The sequence below is a fragment of the Globicephala melas genome, chromosome 2 (assembly GCF_963455315.2).
Source record: "Globicephala melas chromosome 2, mGloMel1.2, whole genome shotgun sequence".
Lineage (NCBI taxonomy): Eukaryota > Metazoa > Chordata > Mammalia > Artiodactyla > Delphinidae > Globicephala > Globicephala melas.
Genome location: NC_083315.2, coordinates 155651603 through 155669341, shown reverse-complemented (window position 1 = coordinate 155669341; position 17739 = coordinate 155651603). Strand labels below are relative to the sequence as shown.

The window sequence follows — 17739 nt, the reverse complement described above, 5'->3', positions numbered from 1 at the left end:
GAAATTCTGGGGCAGTGAGCTCTAGTGAGAGAAATCGGGAGGGAGTGATCAGAGAGGTTACAAAAGATAAGAATAGTGATGCTGTCAAGAGTCAGGAAGAAGTGAAGGTAATGATAATGTTGACCATTTATTAAGCATATATGAAATACTTCAGATTTATTTTCTTACTTAAGTTTCACTACTTTTAGCTACCCTCTTTTGACAAATAAGAAAACTGAGACTTGGGTCTCACAATTAGTGATGGAGCCAAGAATCAACTCCAGGTCTAGCTCCTAATATAGTTCACTTTTTGTAACCTGGCGTGCCTCTAGGAAGCAGAACTGGCATCGTCAAGCTGTTGCACATCTGCTCTTAACTTGGTTAGAGAGTCTTGTAAAAAAGAGACTTACCAAAACTATCAAAACAACTTTTAAGCAGCACAAACAAATAGGTAATTTAATTTACTGCTTCCAAAGAAGTAGAAATGGACACTCTCCCATAAGGACAATGTACTAAAATATCTTTAAAATGTGACTACTACTTAAATGCCATAGCATTTATGGAAGTGTGATTCAAATATTTATAGTATACTGTATTAATTTCACAAACATTTTTAAGCAAGTACTGTGTTTCAGGCACTGTAATATGAACTAGAACTGTAGAAATGAAACAGACATAGCCCCTGCCGTCTAGGAGCTCCTGGAGAGATAGATAGAAACATGTCACTGGTGCCATGAGATGCATAAATAGAGGTGGGGAGTATAAGGGAAGAAATGGTCATCCTTCCCTAAGGAGAGGAGGGCCAAGAATGACTTCAGAGAGATCTTTACTCAAATGTCAAAATGCTAGTAGGTGCTTATCAGACAGATAAGGTTGTGCTAGGGTTTTCAAAGCAGTAGGAAGAGCAAGAGTTTAGCATAGCCATAGAAGTAGGTTGGAATATTAGGGGAGCTGAAAGTTTCAATATGGATGGATGATTGGTCAGGAGTGTATAGAGGTGTGAGAGATAAAGCTGAAGGTTATAGCAGGGCTTTGCATGCCACAGCAAGGTCTTTATCCTGAGGGGAATGGGAGACCAGCATTGGTTTTTAAGATCCTATTTGCATTTGAACACAAGGAGGTTTGGAGAAGGTAAAATTGACAAGGTCAAAGATAGAAGGCCAAAAAAAAAAAAAAAAAAAAGATAGACGCCCAGGGGAAATCTGGAGACTTGTCATTTAGACCAGTGCTACTCAAAGTGTGGTAACCATTGGCTGTTCCTTATGAGTCCCTGATAAAGTAAGAAGCTTGTACTGGAATGTAAGCCACTACTTTACTAAGCACACTGCTTAGTTTGGGCAACTTTGCTCTCCTAGGAAGACTTTATCCATGAAGAAAGCTGTGCTTTGAAGTACATTCTGGAGCCAACCTTATAGTGGACCCACACTTTGAATGTTTCTGGTCTACACTATTGGTCTTCAAATTCTTTCAATGTCATGTATTTATAAGTAAAAAATGTCTGAGTATGTACTTTAACATATGTATATTTATGAGCTCTATACACATATTACTGTAATACCATGTTATATATTATACATTACAAAACACACTAACCGTACATTTAAAAGGATAGGATAAAAACAAATAAGTAATATTAAAAAAATATTTCACCAAAGTGAAATCAATGTTATTAAATAATACTTTACTCATTATGAAAACTGTCGTTTAACACTTTCTGATACAGCTATTCAGAGGTCTGCTTCTGGGTCAGTTTATTTTTGTTTTGGTTTAAATGGTTGTCAATTGAAAAAGTTACCTCACAAAGATAGATGGTTCCAAATGGAATAGGGCAGGCTTGGCTGTACTTACTAAATTGAGATTCTCATCTCTCAATCCAATTCAGTAATTAAATACATGTTTTTATTGAAATTCATATTCTCAGCTGTCAATAAGTAGTTTTTGCAAAGTAGTCTAAAGATGTTTCATTTTCATATTTTATATACATGGATTTTAAACCCACTGCAACTCTTAATTTGAAAGGTTTTAAAACATGTTAAAATTCAATTTCTGATTTTAAAAAAGCAAAATTTTTATAAGTGACATTCACTATTTTCATCAGGAAAATTATGTAACATGGAAAAGTTTCCAAATACCTGTTTCTAAAGACTTTCCAAAGCACACATTTCTTTAGAAGAGCAACAACTTTCCTCATTCATTGGTGAAATATCACCTTTATCTTGAAGGAGCAGTTAAAGATGTCTTTAAAAAATGTCTTCCAGGTTAAAAAAAAAAATCACAGAAAAGGTCAATACACTTTTTTTCACTTGTCTTTTTATAAAAAGAAAAATGCATAATACTTTTAAGTACTTTGCCATGAGTTAACAATGAATCCCCGTATGGTACAATAGATTTTCAGGGTCACTCTGCCCTCTTATATGGAGCCTGTGTGTTAAGAAAGTAAGGCCATAAACCCACTTAACTGGGTGTATTCAATCTAAAAGTGAAGTGAAATTGTTAAAAGTGAAAGAGTGAGGATGTAAGTCTTCGAGACTGTGGATCACCAGCTGTTCCCTTGGGATGCAATCATTACCTACCTGACACCTGAGGGACAGTGATCATCTATATGTAAAATATTAGTAGAACTTAATTTGTTCTTTTTTTAATTTTTTTGGCCATGCCACGTGGCTTGCAGGGTCTTAGTTCCCCAACCAGGGATCAAACCCGTGCCCTCAGCAGTGAGAGCACAGAGTCCTAACCACTGGACCACCAGGGAATTCCCAATTTGTTCTTATTTTTAAATGGAACCTCTTATGTATGGAACCTTCGTGCCTCTGATGGATTGTCTTGTGCTTCTCCTGGGGGGCTCTGTTCCACTTTGGCAAGGATTGTACTAGATGCTCAAGAATGAAGTTCTAAACTAAGGCAAGACCAAGGGGATGGAGAAGATGGCACTAGAAGAGGCTTGCGGGAGACAGAATCAACAGAACTTCATCATGATTACATGTGGAGGTATAAATCAGAGGAAATGCACAAATAACTTTTTTTCCATGTTGTTTTAAAAACTGTTTACATCCCATCTTTTCCAGTGATTGTAAGTTTTCCCAGATATGAATCAAACTTTTTATACTCTTCCTTCTTTGTGCTATGAACCCCCATATGGTACAGTACCATAATGTATTGCATTATGCAATACACATTCATTTCTCAGCAAAGACTAGAGTGCCTTCAACCTATTTGTAGACCTCATATCTCAGAATTTTGCAAACACCAGATGCTCAAAAATGTCTTTTTTTCCAAAAGAGGGCCTTCATGAATGTCCACACCAAGGTGGCATCAGGCATCAGGATGGCACAGTGGAGTCTGGGGCCTTCTGAGTCTCAAAGAACAAGGACTTTCTTCCAAGCAGTAACCTATACAGCTCGGCAGAAAAGTACTAGCAGAAGCCTTTATCCAAGACAACAACATTCCCTCCCCACAGACATCATCAGCTACTCTTCTTAATGGCCCCCTCCCTTCCATTAAAAAGAAAAAAAAAAAGGCAAATATTCTTTTGTATGTCTTACTCACAGCAAGGTTGGTCCACTGTAAACTCCTCCAAATGTATCTTTATCAATAGCTGTCAGGTATTTATTCTTGTTCAGGTAACTAGAGAAAGTGAGAGAGAGGATGGATTAGGTGAGGTTAAGCAAATTAACATAAATACCAAAATAAAATGAGAGCATGGTCTCCTTAGCTATTACCTGTTTCTTAGGAATTTGGAAAACACCTTACCTTCTTCCAGGTTAAGCACTCAAAATATTCTAGTTTCAATTGTGCAAGGTTTATACACATTAATTATGGCAGAAGTCTTTGAAAGAGAACTTGTTTATGATCTAGTTTGCATGTCTAGATGATATAAAAGTTGCCTAATTCCCTATTTACCTGGCCAATGGCAACTGTATTTTTCAATCTTCTTCAATACCAACTAAATTAAATTTTTTTTCTCAACATTGATCAATATTTACATTTACTTTTGATGACTGGGCTTAAATCAGGTATTCAGTGAAGGTGGCGAGTGGTGATGGGAACTGTCAGAGATTCACATCTTTTATTTGGGGCAGGATTGCCAGATTTAGCAAGTAAAAATACAGGATGCCAAGGTAAACAATGAATAATTTTTTAGTATAAGTATTTCCCATGTAATTTTTGAAACATTCATATACTAAAAGGTTATTTGGTGTTTATCTGAACTTCAAATTTAATTGGGTGGCCAGCATTTTCTGTGGCAATCCTTTCTGGGGAATGGGGGGCAGGTTATACAGATAAGATTACAGAGTATACCTTTCCTGAAGGGCCTTGATGGGCACATTGATCTTTCCATTTTGAAAATATATTGGGCAGTTGAGTGTAAAATATTTTTGAGCAATTTAAATCACAAAGTGATTCTGAAACATAAAATTACCTCCAAATGGATAAAAGCTTCCAAGCATTTTGAAACTGGCTTTTTCCCCCCTAGCTTTTTTAGAGAACAATGTTATCTAAAAAGAAACAAAGCATTATGTATGTGTATATATATATATATATATATATAGCCATCATATATGTGTGTGTGTGTGTGTGTGTGTGTATAAAATCTCCTTGTTATAAATGATCTCAATTTACACATGTTTAGAATAACTGACCCCTGCATAGACTAGTCAATTTAAGAGTCAGTGAGTGGTCACCTGTTGATACAAAATGAATGCAGTGGAGACTCAGGAGATCTGCTTAGATACAGATAATGCTTCCATTATTCTGTTTATGGTGTTTGCTCTTCATGATGCAAAATCTTCAAGGGCGATGGTTAATAAGAATAGTGTGACACTAGGTAAACAACAAGGACCTACTGTATAGCACATGGAACTATTAATATATTCAGTATCTTGTAATAACCTATAATGGAAAAGAATCTGAAAAACTATATCTATATCTATATATGTGTATAACTGAATCACAGTGCTGCACACCTGAAACTAACACAACATTGCAAATCAACTATACTTCAATTAAAAAAAAAAATAGTGTGACATGAGGACTTTGTGTCAGAAGGATTCTTTCCCCAGAGCCCTCACAGAAGAACTTCTCCTTGGTTAATCGTCTCTCTCTCTCTTTCTCTGCATCTCTTGGTGAGATTGAGGAGAGGGAGGGTGGCTTTATTTGTGGCTGAGCCATGAGGAGGTAGCCTCTGTTGCTGTTCAGAAGGCGAAAGCACAAACAGCACTTCCGTGAGGTCTGCCCTCAACCTCTCCTGGTCCAGCAGCTCTGCTCTCTCTAGTCCTTTGTAGAGGATGGAACTTAGAATAAGAGAGGGCAGCCCCAGAGCCATAGATGGGTGTTCACTGGAGCAATTGGAGGAAGAGTTTTACCAAACACCAAGAAGTCTCCCTCTCCTGGGCAGGATGAGGGATTAACCAAATGACAAGTACTACGACTTCACACAATGACATCTCATAAATTGGTATACATTTTGTGATCCTTTACATTTTTTCTCAAATCGAGCTTGAGAACTAACTTAAAGTAGCCACCATCAGTTTTCCTCATTGCAATCTTTGTTTCCTTCATGGCATTATCACAGTCTGTGATTATCTTGTGTATTTGTTTACTTTTTCATCGTCTGTCTCCCAAATCAGAGTTAAACTCTCTGTCTTACTCATTGTTGTATCACCAGTGCCAAATTCAGTGCCTCTATAACTATTTACTGAAGGAAGGTGTAAATGATTGAATAAAAAAATCAATGCACTTTTCCTCCAAAATAGTGAGGTGAGCTATGCTAAACTTCTACTTTATGGAAAAAGTAATGGGGAATGAAAGCTAGAAGACTCATCATAGGGTGTGGTGGCCAATTGACTTTTTTGATGGCAGTGACAAGCAACTTGTTTACAAATGCCACAAGGGTATGGTCCAGACATGGCCTCTTCAGGCAATGGCTGGATGGATACCAAGCTTCCAGGGTGCTGTTAAGTCAAAAATGGAGCGGGGGTATCAATTAACCCTCATATATGTACAAAGACGCAACTGAGATGTTAACAGCAGCAAGTCTGTGCCTTCTGGATGAATGGCTATCATGTAAGTCTCTCACTCATAGGCTTCATTCGATCGTTGTTGGAGTCTCCTTCAACCCACTGTGTCCACAGAGTTCATGATCAGTGATAGCCAGAGCAGACAAGAGCTGCCTTGGAGACAAAACACCTGGAGAGAGGATCTTGAGCAGCATGGTTTTGTAAAAAGACAACTAACTCAACTCAAGTGCCACACTGGCTTGTGTCTCTTTTTATATTCTCTGGACCATGCAACTTGCAGATCACATTCTTTTCCCAGACTGCTGAAAATCAAGTAAGGACTGGTGAGCTCATCTCAGTTTTTCCTCTTCATCTCTGACTGCCGCAAGTGAAAATCGGCTTGCTCTAATCATTAGAAATGATTGTAAAACTAAATAATTGCTTGTACAATTCTGCAGTGTTCTCATCTGATATTCAATACGCCCCCAAGGATAAGGAGTCTGGTTGATAAGCGTTAGAGTTTACCAGAAATGCTACAGAAGACTTTAAACTGGGAAAGCCAGCCAGAGTCCAGAAGGGGAGAAGGAGGATGGAGAGAGGGTACAGCCAACTTGAACGGAGATGAACTGGAGTCTTGAGGGAGGCTGCATTCTTCAAAACCAAGAGGGTTGTTTGGGCACTTCATCTCTTAGAAATAATTAGGTGCTTAAAAATGAAACCATCATTCTGCTGTTTAGCGGTTTGGAGGGCTGTCTTATTATCACAAATTATGATAATGCCATGAAGCTTTAACCTTGGGTTCAGATTGCTGATCCTACCTTCTGCTGGAGCGGAGGGGATGGGGATGGGGAAATATATCTGCAGAAGCCTTAATATCCAAGAAGATTGTGCTTCCATCAGCCTCATTTATCATATAATGTTTACTGGGAATGTCAGGTTAGTTAAATTGATTCCTTGACCCGGACTTATCCTGATTCCTCTGGAATCCACATTCTGTAAGCCAACTTGGGTAAGTCAATCACAAATCTTGGTAGACTACATGGGTAACCTACTCCAGACAATGATTATTTTATTGGGAGAGTATGTGTGTGTGATCATCTAAACTGTCTCTTCCAAGGACAAGATGAATGTAAACAAAAGAAGAGTAGAAAGTCTCGGAGTCTGCGGTGAAAGGAAAGACTTCTTGAAAGTCTTTCTAAGTACAAATACTGGGAAGGGCTTATGAGCAAAGGACGGGTATCTCCTTTAAAAATAGGATAGACACTGCTACATGTAAGTATTCAATGAATTTTCACTCTTCGGAGTATGTATGCCTCTTTGAGAACCTCTTGGAAGAAATGAAGTTCTTCCGAGAAAAGATATGTCAGATTTTTCATGTGGTGGGTGGGGGGGGTGTAGGGAGAGGGGAGTTAAGAAGTCCTGCCCTGATTTAAGTGCCGTGTATCTCACAGTTAAGGAAGAACAGTGTGGTCAGAAAAATGAAGATGGTCAGGAATGAGCTGGGGAAGACTATCCAGTTGATGAACTCAGTATGATAGACATAGCTCACATCCTTCCCCATTGGACTCACACTTGGCACGCAACAGCCATTCAGTGAAAACATGCTGGATGACTAAATGAAAGTCCAGTTGCTGGGTAACTCCTAGCTCAAGGCACCCTCTGTATTATGTTTAAGTGAGGACGTGTCAGAGGGAGGAGTATGACACTGTGGTAAGGAGAGTTGTGGTTGCTGCTGAACTTTGCTCTCAGGAGTTTTAGGATACATTTCAGCTCCAAGATAGAATGTGAGCCTGCATTTCCACAATCCCCTTAGGGTAAATGGGCGGGCACCTGTTTATACTGTGAGACTCTCATGGGAATACTTCTGTGGGAACTGTATTTCGCTCTCATACCATCAGTTATTTGGAAAATTAAAGAGAATCGCTGCCCAGCCCTCACTGTTCCATAAAAATCCTTTTAGTAGCTGAAATCAGGATACCTGCCTGTAAACAGTAAAAGGTGAGAAAATGCTCAAGGCTTCAACAGGCAGAGGTAAAAGCCAGCCTTGGAGCATATCCTACAAGCTGTTCAAATACTTACTCCATTAGAAAGAATAGCCTGCTTAATCCTATAATCTTCTCTATCGTCATCTTTTCCCAGTGCTCCAAGCTGCAGTGTTTTGCTTGTAATAAGCTAATGTGTGATGCTAATTAGTACATGAATTGTGTTGACTTCTCTGTTCATAACGATTAGTGTTTCAGTATGCTCTTAGCACATCAAAATGGTAATTTTTTCTTCCCAAATGTTTACTGTCAGATGGTAGCTTGTTGCTAGAATTTGACAATACAAAATACAATACAGAGAATTAAATTTTCTGAGATAAGCGATATATCTCCATGCCAGATTGTGTGGAGAGGGTGGAAAAGAGGTTCCAAAGAATGAATGTGTGACTTAACTTGTAACTGAGAGCAGTTCAACTTCTGTTGAGCAAGGGATGCTTGTATTATTATTAATTCCACATCTGAGTGATGACAGTGTGCTTGGTTCCATATGAAATCACAGGACCATGAACTTTCGAGCATTTGCCATAATTTTCATGAACTTTTAATTACCCAACTGCTGCTGAGGCATCAGTGCTTGTTCTCAATGTGGAATTTGTCCAACTTGGCTGCAACCGTGTTCTTCAGTTACACTAAAAAAATAGGTCTAAGTGAGGTCAAATCTGCTAATTTCAGTAAACTGACATGAGGCAGATGATGGGGAATAATCACGCTTTTGGATGAGCAATTGTTTAAATTAGAAGCTAAAATATTTGGACATACTTCTGGAGGATTCAACAAATTGCTAACATGCCATGTACAGTATTTGAACAATATTAGGGTAATTATAGAATACTGATGTGTTTACATTAGTTTTAAATCACAGTTAGTATTGAGGATAGAGGCAACAGCTCCATGTTAAAATCACAAAGTGAATACTATTTTGTTATCACTATGGAAACCTGACCTCTGTTTTCTCCATCTACAGCTCAACCCTTATTTATCTTCCTCTAGTTCCAGGCATCTTTATCATGATTATCATCTTGATTTTACCTTGGATTTATAGGATACCTTTTAATGGAGTGCATGAAGCTAAGAAAAATTTAGTTTCCATCAACCAGGAATCACAAACTTAGGGTAGAACGAACAGATGGAATGTTGTTTTATAACAGGAGCAGAGATTTAAGTTCAGATTTAAAATACTGATTGGATAAAAAGATCTTTATTTTATTTTATGATTGGATCTTAACTTTCAAACCCTAAAATATTTTTGTCCAGATACTTCTTATCTTTATCCCATGTTTGCCATTTAACCTTTACCAGGAATTGGGAGAAATAAACTACATATTTCATCACACAATGGTCATCCTCACTGAATACCTACATCTAGACCAGATGTCCACAAACTACGACCATGTGGTCACATTCTGCCTGTCACCAATTTTTGTAAATAAAATTTTATTGAAATACAGCCATGCTCATTTGTTTATGAATTGTTTGTGGCTGCTTTCACACTACAATGGTAGAGTTGAGAAGCTGTGACTGAGATCTTGTGTCCCACAAAGCCCAAAATATTTGTTATCCGGCCCTTTCCAGAAAAAGTTTGCTGATCTCAGATCTAGACTTCTAAAAATCAAGAAACAAATGATTCTCAGTTAAGAAATATTGCCCACATTTGTTAAACTCTTCCAAATTTTACATAAAAATGTCAAGAAAGTATGTGAAAATGGTGCGTTGATTTCTTTCCTGTGTTTCAAGGGATAGTTGTAGTGACTAGAACAGACTGTATGTAATTCAGAGAATCAGTGAATTAAAATCCACTGTTTTCATCAGAATAACTCTCTCCCATCAACCAAGCCTCTCACAGAGCCCATGATATGGTCTAAGGAGAAAGTTGGTAGGAAGGTAGAGACCGTTTTCCTACATAATCTTTTCATAGGTTTAACTTCAGAAGACCACAGGATGATCTGAAAATTTACTGGCTCTTAAGATTCTCCATAGCCTGCCTCTTGAATAAACCTTGTTAAATTTACCTGCCTCCGAACAAGGCAGTATATCAAAAGATTCTTCTTAAGTGTTCTGTGGAACACCAGTCCAGAGAGGTGCTCCAGGAACCAAGAACTCCCTGAGAAGCTCTGCATACTGTATCCCCCTGCTGGATATTAGTAATTCAGATTATTCTATCAAAAGATGCAAGAAGTCCACCTGTATACTTTGTTTAACTTTACAAGGTCAATAGGGAGGGTGGGAGGGAGGGAGACGCAAGAGGGAGGAGATATGGGGATATATGTGTATGTATGACTGATTCCCTTTGTTATAAGGCAGAAGGTAACACACCGTTTAAAGCAATTATACTCCAGTGAAAAGGTTAATAAATAAATAAATAAGTTGAATCCAAGAGGTTCAAGTTATGACAGTGATGGAGCTCATACACCTGGGTCCTCCATCTAGGAAGGAATTGTCTATCCAGCTGCTGGGCCTACTGTCAGGAGAAAAGCTTTAGCTATCAGTCCCTGGGATTGCCTCAGCTGCAGAGAATGGTCTCACCTAAGGAAACCTATGTTAGGGTAGCTTAAATCTAACGACCAAAGAAGATGGGAGTATAGCTGTCTGGCCATTTTAGCGAAACAGGAAAACTCTAGGCCATATTTAGCTCCAGAGTTCTCTGTCAGGTCAGCCAACTTTTCCTGCTACCCCATCTTGCTTTGCTTTCATACCCTCCCTTCCATATCGGTAGGTTCCAGGAGCTCTCCTCAATAAACATCCTGCACACTAAAAAAAGAAAAGAAAATTAAATGTAGGATTGTGTGAGATTTGAACAATAAAGTTAAGATGGAAGTAGGGTCTCTCCAATACTGTAAATAAATTTGATGTATAAGTATTCATGTTACTCTGTTGAGTCTTTTCAGACTTCCCCTATAATTATGTATTTAAACAAATGACTAATATCAACCCAGATGAACCTACACCTAGGCAATCTAGATATAGGTACTCTGATCTTCACTTAACAAAGACTACTAAGAAACCCAAAACCCTGGTAAAGAGTGAGACTCCACTTCAAACAGAACTTAGGAAGCCACGTCAAGGTATAATGACTTTGAACTTATTAACCTGTGTTGTGCAGGTAATTTAACTCACCCTGCTCAAGTTGCTCAATGGACCAGTAGCCTCAGTATCACCTGGGAGCTTGTTAGAAATGCAGAATCTTGGGGCGCACCCCAGATCTACTTAATCAGATTCTGCATTTTAACAAGACCCCCCAGATCGTTTATATGCACAATAAAGTTTGAGAAGCACCGTAGAGCACAACAGATCTAGAACCACAGGCCTTAAGATTGTGCAATGATCGTTTCCAGAATATAAAACAACTATGTATGAAATGTTTAAAGGGAAAAAAAAAAAGATGGAATTACAAAAATGAGCAGGCAAATTTTTAAAGAAGCAAATAGAACTTCTGGAATGGAAAAAATACAATTGTTTAAAAATACTCAATAAACTGTCATAAAACAAATTAAACACAAGAATCTATCGTTTGTTGCTTCAGCTGACTCTTACGCATGGTAGTTTCTTCCTTTCCTATGTGTGATTTTTGACTGTAAGCACCTATTTGATTGATTTTAAAAATCTGGGCCTGCACTGGGGTTCTTTCCTCTGCAGAGGTTTGCATTTATTTCTGCCAGGAGTCCAGAGGTTCTACTAATGTGGTCCCACTCCAGCTCTCATCCAGGTTCCCTGGCTTAATCCAGCAGTCTCAGGTTTACATCACTTCTCCACCTTCTCACTGACTTCTCACTGAGTCTAGTCTCCTGGCACCACTGATGTTGGCAGCTGCCCCCAAGGGAACTGCACCCTCTGTAAGCACCCACCATTTTGGTTTCAGCTACTGGTTTGTTAGTTGTTTCATTTTCCTCTCTTGGGGATATGACATAAAATAAGTTTTTTCAAAATATATCATCTAGTTCTTTCGTAGTAGAAACAAATTATCTAGTTCACCATACTGTGGAAAGCAGACTCTACTAAAGCTCTTTGTCATTTATTAGCTATTAGGTTAAATCACACACCAGTATGGCTGAACCAGTCTAGCAGCTCTTAGACACAAAGTATGCTCTGGCATGGACACTGGGGACCACAGAGATCTGATAGAAAGGTACTACAAAGACAGAGACCCATGTTAATCACTATGTTTTTGCCAATATCCTGTTCTAGGCATTATTTATTTGCAGAGAAGCCAAAATCTGGCTATGGCTTTTCAGCTATTTCTAACTGAATCAAATATAAACTGACACCTTTCCTGAAAATATGTCAGATAAAACGAAAAGAAAAGCCTTACCTTCTGAATAGCTTTGGACTTAATTAAAGACACCCCTTTACTTCATGTACATGATAGATGAACATTTACACACACACACACACACTCCTATAAGATAATAGAAGGTGACACCATCGTTCTCCATTTTATTAAGGATAAAAGCTTTGGGATTTAGAATTGGAGTTAATGTGTGTCCACTAAAGCTGGATCTTGTCAAGTTCCTTAACATTATCCCCAAGTCTTGGTCATGCTAACTCTGGGGTTGAGGAATGCTCTGGTGGAACCTATCTCTAGCAGAATTCTGACCCACTGAATGGTCCTTCTTGGGGGAGGGAGTGTAGGGCAGGATAGTGGTTTCCATGGCAACCCTTGACTTACACAGCATCCAGCTTTGTCCCATTGAAAGCATGTCCTTGGACTGAAGTAAAGCCATTGTTGTATAGTTTCCTATAATCAACAGAGAGAGGAGAAATCAGTGACCTATAAGAGGTAGTGCTGGCTCTTCTCTGAGGGTTGCTCTTTATTTCTTCAGTGCCAGAGATGTGCATGAAGGTTCTTAGGCCCTACAAGAAAACTTTACAGTATGTCTTATTTGGGACATGGAATAGTGTTTTCCAGTTTGAATCCCCATTCTCCAGACTTAGCTCCTAGAGCTTTAAGCTGTTTCCCAGAAGCAGATTCACTTTAATGAGCAAAGATTTGCAATCGTTAAGGATTTTTAAAAAAATGTTTTACGTATACTCAAAAAACTGGGGTTTCAGGAAATAGTTAACCCCATGTCAATAATGGAGGAATAAGTGCAGTTTCTCAAGATGAGCACTTTAAAAGACATTATTCATCTGAATGCATAGGTTTTATATTTTTCTCTTTAAAATGTTGTTTCACATTTATAGTCATATTTTTAATCCTCAGGGTGTATCATACATTAAATGCTTAATTAAATGGTTGAGGACTGAATCAAATTGAACTTCAAAAACAAATCTAAGAAAATAGATAGACCATGGCCTTTTGGGGAAGTTTTAATGTTTTAACTTGTTGCTATGTTTCTGCAACTAATTAATTCATACGCGATTCCAAGGGCTGGACTGAAGCATTATCTCCTCTATTTCCTAGTCAGGTTATTGAGATATGGAGGTGATTTGCCAAAGCCGCACTGATGCACAGCTGTCGGGAATCAGGATTTCTGAACTCAAAAGCAATTCTTCCCACCCACCAAAAGGACACATCCTTTCTGCTGGAAAAGGAGCTCCAGCCATGGGAACTCTGGTCTACACAGGGGTGCATGGGGGTTCCTGGGGGCTACTGGCATGGGATAAGAGAAGGCTGCCATGTCCACAATCAGGCACAGTGAGTGGTGATTGTAGGGGAACTCTGAAAACTACTGCAGTGCCTCCTGTGAACTCTGGTAACACAGTGAGAAGCATACAGGAGACTCCAAACTTGGAATTAGACCTGGCTCTGTCACTTCATAGTAGGTGACCCTGAGAACTTCTCAACCTCAATTATCCGCAGTTTTCCTTGTCTGTAAAACTATGATAAAATAATACCTAATCAAAAGGTTTCTGGCAGGATAAAACAGCTATACATTTAACAAGTAAGGTGTGAACACTTATGAGACGACCATGTTAAAATGAATACCTTGCAAACTTGGATTTATCGTATGTAGTTGTGAAGAACTAAGAGGCAATCCTTGTTTGCTTTTTGTTTTGTTTAAAATAATTACACAATGAGTTTACTTCCTGCTACTAAGGTGTCCTGGGGGAGGACTGCAATGCACCGGGACGCTAAGCACAGAGGCTGAGAAAGCTCTATAGGTAAGTTAATTTTTTCTGAACTAGAGTTCATTAATGAAGATGTGAGAATTGTACATTTGGCATTTCTATTTTCCCAAACTTTGCTGAGAGGCCTGGACAATAAAAATGTTCTTTGTTGGAATTACATTTCAAAGATTAAATAAAACTCTTATTGGACAAGTAGGTCTCAGAAAGGGAAAATAGTGAAGAAAGAAAAACATAGTAAGGAAAGAAAGAACAAAGGGTTGCAAACTTTGATTGAAACTCTATCCTACCAGGAATATGGGTACAAAGTTTGCTGTTGGACACATACCCTTTCACGTTTATAGTTTTTTGAGCATGAGCTTTAAAGAAGCCAGGACTTTTGCAGGTATGTAGAAATAATCATCTGAAAAGATAATGGACAAGCTATGCCATCCCCACCTCTAGATTTCAGGAAAGTTAAGGTTCCCTCATTCAGAGGTTTATCAGATGCCTACTGGGCCCCATGCTGGGTGTGAGACAAACAGCAGCTTTCACTTGAGAGGGCTGCTTGGGATACGGGTCCTTAGAAAAAGATGTCAAAATGTAGAGGTAACATCCTGCAAAGAAATTGAGACTGGTGTTTATATACAATGAGTGGGCACAATGGAAGGCTTTACGGAAGAGGTAAATGGCCTTGAGGTTTGGGGACTGAGCAGGCTAAATCCCAGTCTTTGCTGTGCTGTCAAATGAAATGGTGGCTGAGGAGTCTCTTGTCTTATCAAGAGAGCTCTCCCCATTTTTCGAGAAGGATGAATTGAAATGCTCCACTGTGGATAGAGTCCCAGAGGTTGAGATACCTTCACAGGGTCAAGACGGCTTGACTTGGAACGCTTGGAAACTGCCTCTTCAAAGGGTCATGTAGAGGCCTGGATCAATTTTGCTGGGGCATAATTCAATCAGGTTTGCATACGACGAAGAACCCTTGGACTGTAGTGTGACTGGAGAAAGGGAGCTGGGTGACAATCTGGGCAAAACCCCCGCCAGGCCTGAACCTGGGCAGTGGTACTGAAACTAGAGAGACGGGATCCTTTGGATGTAGTCCCAACTCTACTTTGTAGCTAATTCGATGAGAGAGGGGAATTTTTACCGGCTTGGAGAATTAACTCATCTTTTGTACCTCTATTAGAACTCCTTCATTAGAACATTTTGTGAATTTCCCTGATCTAGCATTTCTTTTGAACAACTAAAGAGCAGAACCCATTCAAACTCTGGCAAAATGATGATGTAGAGCAGAACTATGTTTTCTATTCAATATCCCTTCATAGGAACTTAATAATAGTTTGTGACGACACAGTTGAAGTATGAGTGCAGAGTATGAAAAGCCCTTAGCATCACCATTTTCTAGCTCAGTGACCTTGGGAAAGTCACTTAAATTTGCTTTAACCCCAGGTTCTTCCTCTGTTCAATGGGGATACTAGAACCCAGACTATTATAAGGTCTGCAGGCCAAATCTGGCCCACTGGCTGTTTTTGTAAATAAAATTTTGTTGGAACATAGCTATGCTCATTAGTTTATATATTGTGGATGGCTGCTTTTGCCCTGAAATAGCAGAGCTGAACAGTTGCCACAAAGGCCATGTGGTCTGTAAAATCTGAATGGTGCTTTACAGATAAAGTGTGCTGACCACTTCTGTAAGGGAATACTCTCTCGTCTTGTTACCTAAACCACTTCGTCACCTGTAGAGCACCACACCATGAGTCACTACTCTTATTTAACTATGTGAAACCCTCGGTAGACCATAGAGCACATACTATATGGTAGTACGGTTCTTGGATGGCCTGTGGAAATAGTACAGCGGCCCAAATAAATGTTTCATTGTTGGCAGGAGTGGAACTGGCAGTACTCACAGTGTCAAGGTTTCATTGCACAGGCCCTGAAAAGCATTCGCAGGGATCGAAGTCATGTAGGGGTTGTCTGTAATTTCACTGCAGGGGAGGAACAAAAACACCTGGTGAAAAAAGTGCTTTCTGGGCTTCCCTGGTGTCTCAGTGGTTAAGAATCTGCCTGCCGTTGCAGGGGACACGGGTTCAAGCCCTGGTCTGGGAAGATCCCATATGCCGCGGAGCAACTAAGCCCATGCGCCACAACTGCTGAGCCTGCGCTCTAGAGCCCGTGAGCCACAACTACTGAAGCCCACATGCCTAGAGCCTATGCTCCGCAACAAGAGAAGCCACCACAATGAGAAGCCCGCGCACCGCAATGAAGAGTAGCCCCCACTCGCCACAACTAGAGAGCCCGTGTGCAGCAACAAAGACCCAATGCAGCCAAAAATAAATTAAAAAAAAAAATGCTTCCCTTCTGGAGCTGGGCTCTTGCTGCACATATGCCCTTAAATAAATAACCTGACACAATTCAGTTTTATCTTATTTCTTTTTAGGTGTCATTGACATTTCTTAGCTGTTGGTGGCTCAGAGGTCCGGTGAGGTGGTGAGAGCTGTCCTAGGTGGACATATACTCAGAGCCCCACATGTGCAGTGAGCAAGTGAGCTTTGGGTGTGGGCTGAGGTTCCTGACAAATCCTCATGTGCAAGGGGAGCAGGTGGGTCTCAGAGATTTCTCATGAATCTCTGACTAATACTTTGTCCAGAGCAACTCATTTTCTCAGCGTGTGGAACCCCTAAAAAGGGTTGCTAGAATGGGATCAATTGATTTCATTTCATGAGTATTACTGAAGTGCCCTCCACTTGCAAGACATATACTCCTAGAGGACATTTCTATGCCAGTCTAGTTGCTGGAAGACGGCCTGTATTTTGAACTGAGCTCTTCTGCAGCAAAGAAGCATGGGCATTTTTTCTAACAAAATCCCAAGAGTTTGGATCCTATCATTCTACATTTTGCTGATTCTGTAGTTCAAACTCAGTCTGTAATTCTCTCTGCATATGTCCTTTCACTTCTAAACAACTAGTAAGATACTTAACTGTGTCACAGGTTTTGGAAAAGAGCACCATGACCCCAATTAGAAGTCACAGGAAGTAGTTTGAGCACCACTCACAACTGCTCCTTGGGACTCTCCTCAGACAAAATCCCTTAGGTTTTCTATTCCTCCGTTTCCTCATTTGTTTAGTGGAAAAATTGTTACTTCTTTTTATGTCTCGTAAGGTGGTCGAGAGGAGCAAATATGATAACACATGGGAGAGTGAAAAGCTATGAAAAACTATGTGAAAAATAGAGTATCATCATTATCATCAAATTCCTTCTATTCAAACAATCCCAGCAGCAAAAATATGCCATAGTTTCTCTCATTAAAAACAAAAAAACAAAAAACCCTTTTCTCCGTATTCAATATGCTCCAACTACTGAGGCATTTTCTGCTTCTTTTTTGTAGTAAAACTTCCCTAAAGAGTTTGTTATGGTCACTCTCTCTAATTCCCCCTTCTGGTTCGTTCTTGAGCCCACTCCAACCAGACTTCTCCACCCCCAGAACCCCAGTGGAAGTGTTCTCTTCGGAATCACCGATGCCCCGTGTTACTAAACCCAATGGCCATTTCTCAGTCCTTGCCTTACTTCATCCATCAGTGCATTTGTCACAGCTGATCACTGCTTCCTCCTTGAAACAACTGCTTCACTTGGTTTCAACCAACCCCTCTGGCTGCAGCCCAGTTCTTGTCAGTGGCAAGTAA

At 39.6% G+C, this 17739-nt stretch overlaps 1 protein-coding gene across 2 annotated transcripts in view; it reads right to left on the bottom strand.

The window, feature by feature from the left end:
- The window catches only part of TSHR (thyroid stimulating hormone receptor), a 166915-nt gene that overhangs the window by 29909 nt on the left and 119267 nt on the right, over positions 1–17739 (bottom strand). Inside the window, exons 6-9 of one of the 2 annotated variants that reach the window (XM_060293646.1) lie at positions 15967–16044; positions 12681–12749; positions 3526–3603; positions 3299–3368 (exon numbers count right to left, since the gene is read on the bottom strand). In XM_060293646.1, the coding sequence (XP_060149629.1) occupies positions 3299–3368; positions 3526–3603; positions 12681–12749; positions 15967–16044 (295 nt within the window). Of the gene's footprint in view, positions 1–3298; positions 3369–3525; positions 3604–12680; positions 12750–15966; positions 16045–17739 lie in introns of those variants that run through there. The other variant, XM_030848698.3, reaches the window with a different exon arrangement.